A 17,635-nucleotide genomic window follows, 5' to 3' on the forward strand; every position below is an offset into this window, starting at 1 on the left:
TTGTATCAAAGGTTGCTAAGAGCTATGATTGGACAATAACTGTTTTAGGGCAGGGTTTTACAAAAGGTCAGTTGTGTGCCTGGAGGTGAACTTTATATGTGGAATAAAAGTTGATGTCAGTGCATATTTGACTTTCAGTGACCTCGCGTCTGTATGGGTGGTTTGCATTAGGGGTGGGAAACCTCATGATTCGAAACAATGTGATATATGGCTTAAAATAACGATAATAAAAACACAACCTATGATACATCATGGTAAAAAAGAACAACTTTATTTTAACGTAGGTGTACATTTACATTTCTTTCCATGTGCCTTGTACCTCATTGTCTGTGTAAATAAATGATCCCTGATTTACACACTGAATATGGGTCAATAGATCTGTCAGTGACTTTATTTACATTTAAATACTAGAACTATAGAAACTAGAAATGACAGTCCTATTTTAAAAGGATTAAATCAAACCCCATTTTTAAATTATAATTATGAATAAGATTATTATTTGAAAAAAAAAAAGTAATATGTGTGGGAGTGTTTGGTCCAAGTACTTTTTTCCCCCCTTTCAGATTGAATATGGCCTTGTATAACATGTGTAACTATTGGACATTTTACATGGTTTAGTTCGTACTGTGTATAGGGTGGACTGATAAAAAACAAGAGTTCATCATATTTTTGTGGAATGTATACTCTAAATTTATAATAACTCTTCAATAACTCTTCTGTTGTAGAAAATATTGCGCCTGAAGAGTCCAGAACCATACCTGATCAAAGGGAATGACCCAGAGTCAGTGATAGTCATGGAGAATGCTACACTGTCGTGGGCCAGACCGGAGGAAGAACCAGAGCCCAGGGAACACACTGGAGACAAGGAGACTTCCACAGAGTTCCAGTATGAAGCCAAATCCACTTTGAAGAACATCTCCTTCACGTTACCAAGGGTACAGTGAATATGTTTGAAAATCTAAATAGTATAAGTAGTAGTAAGGACTATTTTTCATTAGGTGGGGAAAATGTCTACACAGCCAGTAGGTTGTGTTTATGGGACTTCACAACATTCTAATCCTATAGTCTGTCCACAGTTCCCTGATTACTCGTGTTTATGTTGAGGAAAAAATTCACGGCCACTCCGACGTAAAAAGTTGAACAAAAATTTATTTCCAGAACTTGTTGAACTTTACAGGAGCATAGAATCCTTAACTAACCTCATATAAACTACGGTAAGAAACTGTTGGGCTCTTTTCTTAATGTTGCTGCTTCTCGCGCCGGCTCTCCACTGCCTCTGATCCTGCTCTAGCGCAACGCGCAGCTCTGGGCTTAAAGCTCCAATGCGGACATTTTAAATTACAAATTAGCTTCTAAAATACATCTATTTACTAATTTACCTACCAAAATAAACACAAATGCAATACTACAATTTGACTCTATTTTTTAAGCAACAAATTAACCCATTAAATCCCTTGTAAAATAAAATAAATATTATTATTATTAAATACAAAATGCAGCATGTATTAATTACACTAAACTTGGCGCCCACATATAGCTTAAAATTGGTTACTGTAGGTGAAGGTATACTACAATCCCGATCAAAAGTTTAAGATCAGTTGAAAAATTGCAAAAATTCACATTTTGCATAGTTGGATCTTAACAAGGACGCAATAGAACTTCAATATGTAACAAGAAGAAAAGGGAGTGAGACATATTTTTTTAAAGGTTTCATCTGAAACAACAAATAAACTGAAATAGTCATTGTTTGCAGTTGATCAAATGCTTAGGACCACATGTCTTTAAAAGGCCAAATCTGTGCAAAAATGTGGATACAGTTTCATTTTCTGTCAGTCTGTCCGTCATGACACTGGACGATCCTAGACCCAAATAAAGGCTGTTACTGGAGCCGAGTGCAGCCCAATAACCATCAGAGGCATCTACCACTCAAGGGCTTCAAAAAAAAAAAATGTCTTCAAAGGCCTCTGTTCTTTGAGCCAGAGAACTGCCCATTTAGACTGTTGAGCCCCAAACATGGGACACTGAAAGGTGGAAGAAATACTGTACGTATTCTCTAAGGCATCACAAGCAGATCCACCTGTGATATTTTCTCGGCCCCACAGCCGCTGGCTCTGTGCAGATGTTACAGAGAGCATCCCTCAGACCCTTGTCTGTTGGAACCACTGGTTATTGGGCCGCAGTCGGCTCCAGTAACGGCCTTCATTTGGGTTAAGGATCCTCCAGCCATGCCATTCGGACCCTCCGGCTCACAGCTGGTGACATTTTTTTGGATCTTCCATTTGACTTGTGTTCCATGACCCTCGGAGTCTTTTGATCAGGACTGTATAGTGATAGACACAGGCTCTCACTTTGAAATCTGTGAAATTGTCCTCATATGGCCATGTGAGGACAATTTCCAGATGGGGGAAAAAAAGAAGAAAAAGAAAGAAAAAAAGAATTTTCTCCCATTTCTCCACCACTAATTTAAGAAATGCTGAATTATAAATATATTTATCTACTAAATAAAGATACAACGACATGGAGAGGAGCAAAGTGGTTCCACAGCCCATAAATACTTCATGCTACATATGCCATTGTTTGCAATGACTGCCGTTTTTTGCTTCTGCTGAACAATCTGCTGTGAAAAACCATCCACATGGGCCTGATTTAGACTTAAACTTAGACTTAAACGGTTGAAAAGAGTGAAAAATGGTTATCCAAAACCTACTTCCTGGCCTACTAATGCTATCTGTATCTATAGATCCACCATGTGACTGCATAATGTTAAAAAAAAAGCTTTCTCCAGTTTAACTACAGTTTAACAACACAATCAGCTAGCCCAGTTCAGTGGGTGATCATTGTTAAGATAGTGGTTTTATTGACTTTATTTGTGCATATTTCTCGCTTTCATGTGATGACCGGAGCTTTAGCTCGTAGCATTAGCTTTCTCCGGTGGTATCATCAAGGCCCAAACACATTCCCAGTGCAGATACAGACACTGAAATAAGTTATCTTGTCGCCGCTTTTAATTCTGGGTGTTTAGGTAAAAGAAACACTGATGTGTGTCTTTGTAAACATGTGCAATAGGTGAATCCTCCAGCCAGGTGTTTCTGACCACCAGCCTGGCTCCACATCATGGAGATGGGTCCCCGAGTACCAGCTCATGCTGGCAGCTCACCCCTCCTACAGGTCACCCAGCGACATTGAGAATGGGTCAAATGCAGAAAACACATTTCTCTAAAGAGATTTCTCTACAGAGATTAATAAAGGACAAATTATAACTTAAAAGTCCCAGAGCTGCTGTAGCTCCAGTTCACAACGCGATAATCCTCCATGACTTGGTTACATCTGCGGGCCGGCATAGCATCTGCCCTGGTGGCTCAGCTACAACGCACATCACTGTTGGGTGAGCTCCTTATTGGTCAACGCTCACTAATTTCTCCAAAAAGTTGAACAATTCCAACTCTAGCGTCAGCCATATTGGAGGTGAGTCAAAAGCTTACCACGCACTTCGAAACTTCAAAACGCGCTGCACAGGATGCGCTTGATGCGCTGTGGGAACTCTTGATGCTCTCCGAGGCGTGTCCTCCATGTTTTTTAAAAAACCTGATGCTTTTGATGCTTTTGGTGTGGACGCACCATAAGAAGGCAACGATATTGCTGATTACAACATACCGTTCCAAATGATTATGCAAACGTCATTTTTCTCAGATTTTCTAAATTGTCAAGTCAAATGACAGTCAGCATGATTTCCAAGTATTTAACTGTTAGAGGATCATTTGAATGTGATAGATAAAAATAAATTGATTGAAAAATAAATATAATAAACAACTTAAAATATACTGTTCCAAATGATTATGATCTACATAATTTTCAGAGGTCATTTTCACACCTTCAGGGAGCCTAAAGGGGCCGACCAGCTCTCCCCATGACTCTGGCCCAAAACTTGACAGTTTATGCACAACTGCAGCCTCTGGAGGGTCCTACACCTTGATGTTTAGGAGACTCCAGAGGCACAAGCAGCTTCAAATACCTGTTTGCTGTTTGTAGCAGCTGTTCTATAAATCTGATATGTTTGTCTGGCAGAAACCGTCCTCATTGTGCCTTTATCTGCACAAACCCGTGTGTGCTCTGAACCGGCCACAAATCTCTTAAAAGAACAGGCCACCGTTTTTACATACTGAGATATGTTCTTGCCTGAGCTTAGACGAGTTGATGTGTAACTGTCTGGTCTTTGTGCGTGTGCTCAGTCACGCAAAACGACCAAAGATGTTGTTTGCATTTGGCCTCTCCCAACATATTCCTATAGCTCCAAACGAGGGTGAAATTGGAAGTTACCATGGTCACACACAAAGACCAGACAGGTAGGTATCAACTTGTCTAAGCTCAGGTAAGTCACAGTATGGATGAACTGTCTGCCCTTAGTTACGCAAAAATACCAAACATGTTGTTAGCATTTGGACTCTCCCAGTATATTCGTAAAGCTCCAAACATGGTGAAGTAAGAAGTGACCAAGCTCTTCCACACAAAGACCAGACCGGAACGCATTAACTTGTCTAAGCTCAGGCAAGAACATGTCTCAGTATAGAAAAATGGTGGCCTGTTCCTTTAACAGTACGATGATTGCACTTCATCTTTCATGAAATATCAAAGGTTTTCATATCTAGGCCAAGGCATTCAACTATTTCATGCTTTTCATCAGCAGAGAGATCCTTTTTCTTTCCCATATTGCTTGAATATTTTGGTCTGCTTAATGACATGGAGTGTCCTTTTTCAACAACATAACATTGTAAATAAAAAGAATAAAGCAACTGTCTTTCTCCAGTTGCGACTCGGGAAAACTCACTGTGACTGAAAATTATGGCAAAGTTGAAATAAAAATAAAGAAAATGATAATTATGCAGTTTATGTTAATCGTCATTCCCTGCACCACTTGCTTCCCCAGGAGCAAACTCAAGCTGTTTATGTACAAAATAGCAAAACACTTTTTTGAAAGGTGAGAGCAGGAGAAAAGCTGTGTGCACTGTTTGTAAAGAGCTTCAAATTGTGCTATGGTTTTTTGAAGGTGCTCACACATTGTGCTCTCTGCCGCAGGGGAAACTCGTTGGAGTGTGTGGGAATGTGGGGAGCGGTAAATCATCACTCATCGCATCTGTTTTAGAGCAGGTTTGGCAAATATTTTATAGGGTATTATTCGTGTCAACTCTTTTTGCAGTTGTTTTTTTCTGTTCTAGATGTACCTTCAGCAGGGATCAGTGTACGTCAATGGGACCTTTGCTTATGTCGCCCAACAAGCCTGGATATTTCACGGAACTGTCCAAGAAAACATCCTGATGGGGGAACCATTTGATCAACAAAAGTACATTTGAAAATGATGAATAGTAATAGCTTTTATGGGAATAATGATGTTGTCATTTACAGATACCAGAGAGTGCTGAGTGTGTGCAGTCTTCGTGCTGACTTAGAGATTCTGCTGCATGGGGATCAGACTGAGGTATGTGGCCAACAGTGGTGGAAGGAGTGTAAAAGTGAAGATGGGAACTTCTTGTGGTGACCATACGTCCCAAAAAATCGACACCAGGCCAGCTCGGTGCATGTTGGTCTCCGCCAGGGCTGCCTTTTGTCACCGGTTCTGTTCATTACCTTTATGGGCAGAATTTCTAGGCGCAGCCAGGGGCCGCTGGGTGTTTGGTGTTTGGGAGCCTCAGGATCTCATCTCTGCTGTTTGCGGATGATGTTGTTCTGTTGGCTTCAACAAATCAGGACCTTCAGCTGCTCTGGGGCGGTTTGCAGCCGAGTGTGTAGCGGCCGGGATGAGGATCAGCACCTCCAAATCTGAGGCCATGGTTCTCCACCGGAAAAAGGTTCTTCCCCTCTACAGGTCGGTGGGGAGTCCTTACCTCAAGTGGAGGAGTTCAAGTATCTCGAGGTCTTGTTCACGAGTGAGGGATGGACGTAGTGTGAGATCGATAGACGGATCGATGCGGCGTCAGCAGTGATGCGGTCGCTGTGTCAGACTGTTGTAGTGAAGAGGAAGCTGAGTCGGGGCAAAGCTCTCGATTTACCGATCGATCTACGTTCCCACCCTCACCTATGGTCATGAGATTTGGGTAATGACCGAAAGGACAAGATGGCGAATACAAGCGGCCGAAATTAGTTTCCTTCGCAGGGTGGCTGGGTGCACCTTCCGAGATCGAGTGAGGAGCTCAGTTACCCGGGAGGAGCTCGGAGTAGAGTCGCTGCTCCTTCATGTCGAAAGGAGCCAGCTGAGGTGGCTAGGGCACCTGTTTTGGATGCCTTCTGGGCGCCTCCCGCGGAGGTGTTCCAGGCATGTCCTAGTGGGAAGAGGCCTCGTGGAAGACTCAGGACACGCTGGAGGGACTATGTCTCCGAGCTGGCCTGGTGTCGCCTCGGGGTCCCCCCAGAACTGCTGGAGGAGGTGTGTGTGGATCAGGAAGTCTGGGCATCTCTGCTGAGACACTTTATCCGTGACCCAGCCCCAGATAAAGTGGAAGAAAATGGATGGATGGAACTCTGAGAATCATAAAACAACTGTTAGAAGGTGAAAAACTTACTTGGAAAGTGCACATTAAATACCGTAAATTCTCTAACAGTGGCCGGGTTCGCAGATGGTGGAGGTAAATTAAAGCCGGTCTCTAAAACAGGCAGGGGCTATAATTAGAAACTATAGCGGTAGAAATACTCCCCAAGTTAGGAATTTGTTTCATACTCGTGTAAATGATAACTCACGTGCAAGAAGTAAACGGGAACCCGGGCCGATGGGGAGCGCTGCGAAGTGGAGCTGATCCAAGCGTAACTTTGACACAGATTTAGCCACTTTTCAAATCTTCTGTGACTATATTTGGAAACCGGGCAAGCAACAAATGTTGTGTGACCCTCCAGGGTATTAATAAGGTCACCATTGCGTCTTCAAAGCACATCCAGCTGCTCCGTGTGCAGGTCAGTCCCACGCATCAAAAATAAGTTCTCCAAACAGTGCGAGCGTCTCGTTTTCTCTCTGGTCTATTTTATGATTGATCACAAACACAAAAGCTCCGTCTACACCTTTACACCAGAAAACAACAAATAATCCAAGTCTGTGGTAAAAACGAAAGTAGAGAAATCAGACATTGATGTGAATGTTCCGCTAATAGTAGCAAAACGCTTCCTGTTGTCCCTACAAAACAAAAGGCGTCAATGTTCCAGCCGCTGGAAGAGTGTTTGAAATGGTAATTAATAAAAGAACCTAATATTATAGGTTCAAATGGACACAAATCTTGTGTTTCTTGTTGTTTTGCTCAAATAGAATTAAAGGCCTGTCTCTAATTTGGCCTGGTTCCAATAAAGGCCTGGTCCTCCATGCGCTTGAGTAAATAAAGGCCCCGGCCTATATTGGAGAATTTACGGTATGTGCATTCAAAATTAGTGAGAAGTATTGGAGTCATGGCTATGTCTATTATACTGCTCATTAGTGCTACCATACTTGAGTTATTGCGTGGAGGTTTGGGGGAACAATTATAAAACAGCATTGCAACCCTTAGTATGTCTGCAAAAAAGAGCAGTTAAAATTATTCATAACGTTTGTTTCGGGGAACACACAAATGACAGTTGGTGGGGCCCAGGCGTAAGCGACTCCACCGCAGCCATTTCCATAAACAGTTGAGCTGGTTGAGCTAGCTTGCTAGCTAGCTTCAGGTTAAACAGCGAAAAAGTGAAATAACTCCTGCCCACGAGTGCCGCATATCGGTGTTTACTTCCACGGAAAAGTGTTTCCGGGTTAGTCCTGTTGTGTTGTGATTCTGTGCTGATGTTGTGTCGTTGAGCCTGACTGAGATCCTCGTAATAGCTGCGGAGAATGACTCACTGTGACGGGCCTTCAGACAGTGACCGGTTAAAATCCTACATAAAATAGTCCCTGTAGTCTGGCATATTTAGTGAGTTTAGTAAATGAAAACATTTGTTTTAAAATGTTATGGGACCATGGTATAAACAACTCGGAGCCGTGCATTAGACGGTTATAATGCACTTCGCGGAGGGGATTATAACCGCCTAATGCACGGCTCCTCGTTGTTTAATCCTTACATATAAGGATGGGATACTGTCGCAATATTTAGGGTTAGACTCTGAAAATTGTTTGTAATTGAATACAGGTAACTGAAGGTAACCAGAAATTGACTGTTTTTATATGACTGTTTTGAATCGGATATTTGAGAAAGAACAGCAGACCATAGATGACGACTATTAGTGGAACAATATGAAAGTTGTAGTTACAGTTTATGTAGTTATAGATGTGTGTACATTGCAGAAACAACATGTTATTGCATGTAGTTTGGGTGAGCTTGTGTATGCATCAATGTGAATCTATATGTCAACTATGTGAAAGGGAGCAACCATTGTGGGAGCTGGTGGGTGGTGGTGGTGGGGCGACTGCAGTTGGTCCTGGATGTGATGATTGGGTGGCGTTGTGGCGTGCCTGTGGTGTGGCGAGGTCTGCGTGCTGTTGGTGCCATAGCTGTCTGCCAGTAGCTGACCTTTAGTACAATGTATTGTACTTCTATTTGGATGAGTAACACGAACCTGAAGTATGTATTCAGACTAGATATATCCAGATATATTTGATAAAAATTTCATAAAGAAATAAAGAAAAAAGAACTTCTAAGAAAATTTGACAATGTACTGCATCATGATGACTGGCTGTAGGTGGTGACCTGTCTCTTTTGGGGAGAGTTTGACACTTGCTCGGCGGCTTTGGTGCAGTATGGGTGTGTTATTGCGTTGCTGGTCTGCTGCATTTGGGACTGACTGGGATCGTTGTGCTGTAGGAGTTGTCGTGCTGTTGTTCATTGTCCACTATTAGCTCCCACTAAATACAAGTACTTATGACACTTAGGGGGGTGGGAGTTTAGAAGTCTTACTTCCTCCCTCTCCTTTTTCCAGTTTGAATATGTACAAGCAACATAACATTCAATATTATGTTATGTATGTATGAAAATATGTACATGATATGAATATTTTGTATATTGTGCAATTGCCTAGACTGTACATCTATTTTTATGCCCCATACGATATGCAGTGCCACGAGTAGGCTGTTTGTTCGTGACCCACCCGACGCTCCACATCATTCAGTGTTTACCTGGACAGAGACAGAGGGTTGTAGAGGGTTGCATCGTGTTCTCTGCTTCAGAAGCATTCCTCGTGTCCCCGAACCGCAGCTTGCCAGGCCCACAGCGCTGTTAGTGACCGATGGTGATCATTGGTCAATAGCGTTGGAAACTTTATTTTTTTGCCCAAAGACACGGAAATTCAGACTTTGTGTGAGGAGGCGTCTTCCCCCTCTCTCACTCTCTGTGCCTTCCTTCTTCCTCTCTCTGCTGTGAAAAGCTTCACAGAAAACGACAGGCTGCCAACTCTCTGTTGGGGCATCTGAACTTATATTTACTAATGATTGTTTTACGTTTCGCCTGATGAATGAACAGAGACTTCACCCACGATGCCTGTGCTTGAAGTCTCTCCTGATTGCTGGCCATGATGGCACATGTTTTTTTTGTCAATTGCATTAATAAAACAGCGACGCAAAAAAAGCCCCCCCCCGAATTAGATCCTGGTGCCGCAACTGCTCCAAACGCCTGATAAGGTGTTAATGTCTCCTTATAGATTGGTGAGAGGGGGCTGAACTTGTCTGGAGGGCAGAAGCAGAGGATCAGTCTGGCCAGAGCGGTCTACTCCGATAGAGACACTGTTCTTCTGGACGACCCACTGTCTGCTGTGGACGCCCATGTGGGGAAACACATCTTTGAAGAGTGCATCAAGAAGGAGCTCCGTGGAAGGTCGGTCATACTGGTGACACACCAGCTTCAGGTATGTCCAGATTGCAACAGAAGATCAGATTTAATACAGCTGTCTGTGGCTTGGTGTAAAAACTTGAAGCTCTCTATTTGCCAGTATTTGGAGTTTTGTGATAGCGTGTTGCTGCTGGAGGACGGAGAGATCGTTGAAAGTGGACACCATGAGGAACTGATGAAAGATAACAAGCGCTATGCCCAACTTGTTAGCAACTACCAATCACAGCAGTCCGAGGTAAGGCAATGAAGCAGATAAAAGCCAACAACAACACCGACCAAATGCTTGTTTTTAGTCTCAGGAAGAGGAAGAGGAGAAGCCCATTCAGGACGTCCAGGAAAGAGTCCGGGAGGATTCCATGCGCCGAGCGCGGGCCGAAAGTGGAATAAGTAACCCAGGTCAGGGTTGATGTTTATTAGTTTGACCTTTTATCTGCCACTTTAGGGCTAGGGTTAGCAATTATGCATATCCAAATCTCAAAGCATGTTAACTGAAGAGCCTGCATTTTATACGTATACTAGTGAGAGTGTTATATCTCATTTGAAAGCCAACATATTCTAGTTTCTACTGTTCTGTATATCACATTTGCCGTCCCCAGTCCACGTGATAGGTGGAGCTCCACTTTTCCACAGGAAATGATGTCAACTTCGCAGGACAACGCTATCTTATAATGATCCAAGCTAACCCTAATCCTAACCTTAAGGACAGTGGAGTTTACTTATTAAAATAAATAACGCGTAATAGTGATGTGAGGGGCCAGGTTGTTTTCAGCCCGTGGGGTCCGCATTTCGAGCAGTTTGTAACCAGCCCCACAAAGATGTTTCTATTTTCACAACTCGCCCTACCCCACTTTGCAACAGTTAAAAATGATGCATTATAAATATGATAGGTCTGAATGGACCACGGCTTCAATTCCATCTGAAAAGGTGCTTGAAAGTTCCCTAAAACTAGTAACATGATGCAAATCTGCAAGAGATAGGAATAAGACACAATAATGAGTTCTTAAAAAGCTTTGGTTTAAATTATTCCTAAATGAACAGGACTGGCATCTCATCCATTCCTGCTCTCTCTCCTGTCCAGAGCAGCAGCAGCAGCAGACAGGGTAGAGAGCAGATGTGACACGACCTCACGTACAGAGGGGCAGGTCATGAAAACAGGGGACATTGGGCTCCATAAAAGCATTCTCTGGTTGTTAATGAAAATCTAGCTCATTTTCAAAAAACCTTGTGAAAAGATGTTGCAATTAGACGAGCTCAATACAATGATATGCACGTATGGCGCCAATCAGTGATGGAGTCAAGCATTTTTTAAAATTTGATTTGATTCTTTATTTTGAACATGAGAACAACAGCACACACCTTTACAAAATGTAAACATAAAGGCTGTTCCAAATCAAAAAGGAAAGGGAATCTTATTTGTATAGCGCTTTTCATATGACACAAGTCACACCCAAAGCGCTTCACACATGAAAGGAGGGGGTTTATTCACTCCTTGCTGATGGTGGTAAGCTACATTTGTAGCCACAGTTTCACCTGGGGCAGACAAACAGAAGCGAGGCTTCTCACATCTGCGCCAACGGTCCATCCAGCCACCACCAACCACTCACACATTGGGTGAAGTGTATTGCCCAAAGACACAACAACATTCTGCACCTGCAGGAGCCGGGATTCGAACCTTCCGACCTTCCGATCATGAGACGACCCGCTCTACCATCTGCCCCACTGTCTCTCCAAAGACAACAGCAAACTTGTTAATTCTCTTGAACAGTATACATTGAGTATACAGATTTCAGCCCCATTGCCAGGGCAGCTGTGGCTGCATATGAGTGAGGCGAGTGAATTAACATTTGCGAAACTTTGAAACTGCACTGCGAGTTTATAGTGACTAATGACCAGACTTTGACCAGAGGAGACTGTAATGTGCAACTCCGCTCCCATGGTTGTGAACCACTGGACATAAACAAGATACAATTGTAATTTAGCAAACACATATCAATATGTTTTTTTTACTCCGCTGTGCTGCACATAAGATACTTTTTCCATTTTGAAAGCATGTGCAGGTCCGCGTGGGGATAGGGAGGAAGCGCGTGGGAAAGAGTGTGCGGGTGCAGATCAGGGTTTATTACTGACACCCACTGATGAAAAACATCCAAGAGAAAAGCTTATTGTGGCTTTACATCTTGACTTTACATCTAAGAATATGAAGTGTTCTTTTGAAGCCTTTTAATCTCATGACATGTTGATCTTGCAGGTTTTGACATGTCAGATGAAGATGTTGGTTCTGTCCCCCCAAAGAGTAAGTCTTTTAAACATGGTCAGTGGTCACGTATTATTACATGATTATTCTAACCTCGCACTCTGAACATGAAGCTGCCGCTGTCAGTGACCAGCTTGTTCGCCAGGAAACCTCCACAGAGAGTGGAGGGAAATGGAGAGTCTACTACAATTACATGAAGGCGACTGGAGGTGTTTTTTTGCATCTACATTTTGCTACTTTTACCTCAAAACACAGTTAGCATTCCCTTAATCTCCATCTCTGCAGGATTGTGTGTGGTGTTTGGCGCGTTGTTGATCTTCGTCTTGCTGGTGGGATCCACAGCCTTTGGCAACTGGTGGCTCAGTTATTGGCTCGGACAAGGAGATGGGGTGAGTCTGAGCCTGATGAAGCTTGTGAGAACGCTTTATAGATAAATGATGCATTGGTTTGGCACAAAGACCGTTTACCACTTAAAAAGGGGCTGTGTGGAGTTTGTCAGTTTTGTACTCGCTATTGCCCCATCAGGCCAAATGCGTAACTGCAGCCTCAGTGATAAGCTCCTGCATGAGGCTTTACTCATTTGTGACGCAAGCGCTAACTATTTTGGTTTGTTTATGTGAGTTCTACTTTCGCGTCAAAGTCTATTTCTTACTACAAGGTGCACACTACGACGAACAGCACTTTCCTTTCTCCTTTAGTCTGAAACGTTTGCACCAAACGCATCCAAACTGGGCCAAAAAACAGCCAAAGTTCATCAAAACGTTCCCTCAGACCCTCCATGTTGTTTTGTCAACAGGGCTATACTTTCAAGACTGTAACGTTGTAGTTTTTCTCTTTTATACTTTTTAAACGATAAAAAAACAACTGAATTTCTCATTTTGGTCAGAGAAATGCTTTGATGCAGGATGTAGTTTCTATAGCCCAAATACAGACATCAATAAACTGTTAAAAAGACATTTTAAGTCAGTGTTGCTCTTATTTACGTAGACTTCATTACGCTGGTAAAAAACTTTCCAAACTCCAACATGGAATAGAATCACCTGAGGAGCTCGGAGCTTGCAGAATTACCCCAAAGGTAATTTTTCACCTTCAAAGTGGATTTTTCACCTTCCTAATTACCAACATGGCAGATTCAATGTTAATGAGATTTCCTTTCGCCTTTGAATGCACTATCAGGGCAGTGTGAGGAGGGGAGTGAAGGGACCGAATGCAGCTTTAAAACTGAGTTCAGCAAATTGCAGTTGAACAAAGCAACATTAGTAAAAAACATAAAACATATTTAATGCTATGAAAATGTTACATTTCAAAGTGAGCTTTATTGTGATTAGGACTGGGTACCATTAAACAATGCCAGTATGGAATGCACAAAGAAGTTCAGGTACTACTGGTATCGACAAAATAAAAGATTTTATGTCTTTTTAGACCAAGTTTAGATGCTGTTGCTCCAGTGACTGCATTAAATGAAGTGACTTGGTTGTTTCGGCTCAAATAAATGATACACATTTAAAAGAAACTGTCTTTTATGGAATAAATGAAAATTATTGTTCAGTTTTATGGTTATAGATGACAAATAATTCAGTGTAAGCATCAAAGAACAGGAAAAATCTCTCGCACACTGTATACTTGCAACACCACCATTATTTAATGCAGTGGTTCTCAACCTGGGGGTCGGGACCCCCGTGGGGGTCGCGAGAAAAATTCGGGGGGGCGCTAGATGAGGCTAGTAAATTTTTTTTTTTAAAAATCCATAAAAAAAAAAAAAAAAAATGTACCATGTGTGTGGTATTTAATCAAAGTGTTATTAATTTATCTTAACAATTTTAGGTTATAGTTTCCCACGGTGTGACCCAACAGCTGGAATAAATAAGATACATTTTGGCGGACTATGGCTGTTAGCAAACAAACTTGCAGAATTGCTGAATGCATTACTAGCGGCTAGCCTAGTGCAAAAAATGGATCGTTGGCTCCAGAAAAAAACAGTTATTGCTCCACTCGGACAGCGGGAAGAGACAACTACAGAACAGCCTACTGACTCCTCCCAAACAGCGGAAACTGTGGCTGAGAAGCGCAAGGTGCCTGACGCGGGTGCCAAGGCCCTCGGGAAAATTCGTAGATATCAGACGGAGTTTTTAAAATATGGATTTGTCTGCACAGTAAAAAATGAAATTGAATATCCCCAGTGTGTAGTTTGTTTTGAAGTGCTGGCACACGAGAGCTTGAAACCAGCTAAGCTTAAGAGACATTTAGAGACGAAACACAGCACATTCAATGACAAGCCATTAGATTTTTTCCAGCGCAAAGCCAAAGAACTAAGGTGCCAGAGAACAGTGGTCACAGAATACGCTACAGTCCCAGCAAAAGCCCTGGCAGCTTCTTATGAGGTGGCGTATCTGGTGGCTCAGTCAAAAAAGGCCCACACTATTGCAGAGCCTTATTCTTCCCGCAGCTGTGGCCATGACGAGGGCTATGCACGGAGAAAAAATATCCCAAACCCTCCTGACCATTCCTTTGTCAAATGACACAATGGGGCGCAGAATCCAAGACATGGCCATGGACATGAAGGATCAGCTCATTGAAAGAGTGAGGGAATATGGGAGATTCTCTCTACAATTAGATGAGAGCACAGATCTGTCAGGAGCCGCGCAGCTGTTAACTTTTGTCCGGTACGCATTTGAAGGAAAAATGCACCACGATATGCTGTTCTGTTCGGCAATGGAGGGGAAATGCACAGGATGGGACATTTTTACGCAGCTGGACAGCGACATGGAGAAGGCAGGACTGCGGTGGGAGAGCTGCGTGTCAGTCTGCACAGATGGGGCAGCCGCTATGCAGAGTTCGAGAAAAGGCTTTAAAGCCTGCGTATTGAAGGTGGCTCCTCATGTAAAATTTCTACACTGCATGATCCACAGGGAAGCACTTGCCAGTAAATGTCTTGAGCCAGAGCTGCGCAATGTTTTCCAAACGTCCGTTAAGATGGTGAACTTCATTAAAGCCAGGCCGGTCCAAAGCAGATTGTTTGCTCAACTCTGTCATGAAATGGGATCAGAACACGAAGCTCTGTTGTTTCACACAGAAGTTAGATGGCTTTCTCGTGGGAAAGTGTTAACAAGATTGTTTGAGCTGCGTGAAGAAGTCCGCATATTTTTATCCGACTGCGGTTCCCCACTCGCTGAACATCTTTCTGATCCTAAGTGGGTTGCAAGCCTCGCATATTTAGCCAGCATTTTTGACAGACTGAACAGCTTAAACATGTCTCTTCAGGGCCCAAACGCAAATGTCCTTACACTTTCTGATAAAATCACTGCATTTAAAAGAAAGCTGGAGCGATGGGCCGTGCGCATGGATGAGGGCTGCGCAAGCTTGATGACTTCATGGACAGTTACGACATAAGCATTGGCACACTTAAAAGTGTTATAAGTTCCCATCTCATGGGCCTTTCTCAAAGTTTCAATAAGTACTTCCCCCAAGAGGACGCACCAGAGATCCACGACTGGATACGTGATCCTTTCACCTCCTCCAACGCGCCGCACCTGCCGTCAGAGCTCCAGGACGCCCTACTGGAACTCGCGAAGCCCATTCATTGTTATTATGGGGGTCGCGACTCCAAAAGGTTGAGAACCACTGATTTAATGCAACGTTTCGGCCAGTGGCCTTCGTCAGGAAAAATATTTTTTTATGAATGAGAAGACATCCTTAAATAGGGTGTGGCCTGCTGCATCACAGGATGCTGTCATAATGGCCTATGGCAAAACATAGGCAGCATACGTATACAACATACATCCAAACACAGAAAACAAAATCAGGATGTAGTGAATAAAGCAGTCAAAAAATTTACATATACAGTGCCTCTCGAAAGTATTCATACACCTTGAACTTTTGCACATTTTGTCATGTTTACAACCCTAAACATAAAAAAAATGTTTTTATTCTTTTACTGAACGTTCACACACAAGTAACAGACAACTGTGAAGTGAAAGCAAAATGATACATGATTCTGTTATTTTTCAAAAAATAAAAAAAATAAAAGTGGGACTTGCATAAGTATTCATACAGCATGAATGAATACTTTGTGAACCCCCTTTTGCTGCAATAACAGCAGAAAGTCTTGGGGTCTGACTCTACAAGATTAGCACATGTAGAGACTGACATTTGAGCCCATTCCTCTTTAGAAAACAACTGAAGCTCTGTCAAATTAGAAGGAGAGCGTTTGTGAACAGCAGTTTTCAGATCTTTCCACAGATTTTCAACAGGATTTAGGTCAGGACTATTCCATTGTAGATTTATCTTTGTGCTTCGGGTCATTGTCCTGCTGAAGGTGAATCTTCACCCCAGCCTCAGTTCTCTTGTGACTCCAGCAGGTTTTCCTCCAAAATGTCCCTGTATTTGGCTCCATCCATCTTCACAACTATTCTTACAATCTTCCCAGTCCCCGTTGAGGTAAAGCAGCCCCACAGCATGATGCCCTCCCCCCATATTTGACACTGGGGATGGTGCACTCAGGACCATGAGCAGTGTTCGGTTTGCTCCATACATAATGTTTTACATTTGTTCCAAAAAGTATCATTTTTGTCTCATCTGACCAAAGCTCCTTCTTCCACATGGAGCTGTGTCCTCCATATGACTTCTAGCAAACTTCAAACAGGATTTCTTATGGCCTCCTTTCAATAATGGCTTTCTTCTTCCACTCGTCCATGAAGGCCAGATTTGTGTAGATACGACTTATAGTTGTCCCATGTACAGATGCCCCCAGCTCAGCGGCAGGACTTCACAGCTCCTCCAGAGTTATCTTGGGGCACTTGGTTGTATTTCTCACCAGTGCTCTCCTTGTTCGTCCACATATTTTAGGTGAACGACCGTGTCTTGGTAAGTTCTCAGTGGTGCTTTACTCTTTCCATTTCTGAATGATGGATTGAACAGTGCTCCATGAGATGTTCAAATCTTGGGAAATCTTTGAATAACTTAATGCTGCTTTAAACTTCTCCACAGCTTTATCCCTGACCTCTCTGGTGCACCTTGGCCTTCATGATGTTGTTTAGTGACTAATACACTCCGACCATAGCTCTGAGGGCCTAAAAGAACAGCTGTAATTATACTGAGAGTAGATTACACACAGGTGGCCTCTATTTAATGGTTAGGGCAAGGAGTGAACATTCTGGAGTCATTAGGAATGTAATTAAGGCAATTTAATGCACTCAGAAAATGCTGTATGAATACTTATGCACGCCCCACTTTTCACTTTTCTATTTTTTTTAAATAACAGAATCATGTATAATTTTGCTTTCGCTTCACAGTTGTCTGTTACTTGTGTGTGAACGTTCAGTTAAAAAAAATCAAAATAAAATCTTTATGTTTAGGGTTGTAAACATGACAAAATGTGCAAAGGTTCAAGGTGTATGAATACTTTCGAGAGGCACTGTATACAATAAAACATTTTGTGGCACATGCAATACATATGGGAAATGGATATATAAGACAGCTCAAAGAGAGAGAAGATCTGCCTAAATATATGCAAATCAATAGTACACCAAGGAAGTTAACACAGCCTGTGAACATAGCATGG

General features: G+C 42.6%; 1 protein-coding gene across 1 annotated transcript in view; it reads left to right on the forward strand.

Moving 5' to 3' along the window:
* The window catches only part of LOC306969095 (ATP-binding cassette sub-family C member 12-like), a gene marked incomplete at both ends in the record, with an annotated part of 59,014 nt that overhangs the window by 17,172 nt on the left and 24,207 nt on the right, over positions 1-17,635 (forward strand). The window contains 9 exons of the mRNA XM_079564697.1: positions 726-935; positions 5,074-5,145; positions 5,214-5,338; positions 5,401-5,473; positions 9,634-9,837; positions 9,922-10,056; positions 10,115-10,217; positions 12,070-12,132; positions 12,361-12,464. Coding sequence (XP_079420823.1) covers positions 726-935; positions 5,074-5,145; positions 5,214-5,338; positions 5,401-5,473; positions 9,634-9,837; positions 9,922-10,056; positions 10,115-10,217; positions 12,070-12,132; positions 12,361-12,464 — 1,089 coding nt within the window. The remainder of the gene's footprint in view (positions 1-725; positions 936-5,073; positions 5,146-5,213; positions 5,339-5,400; positions 5,474-9,633; positions 9,838-9,921; positions 10,057-10,114; positions 10,218-12,069; positions 12,133-12,360; positions 12,465-17,635) is intronic.

Source organism: Gobius niger, assembly GCF_951799975.1.
Source record: "Gobius niger genome assembly, chromosome: 10".
Lineage (NCBI taxonomy): Eukaryota > Metazoa > Chordata > Actinopteri > Gobiiformes > Gobiidae > Gobius > Gobius niger.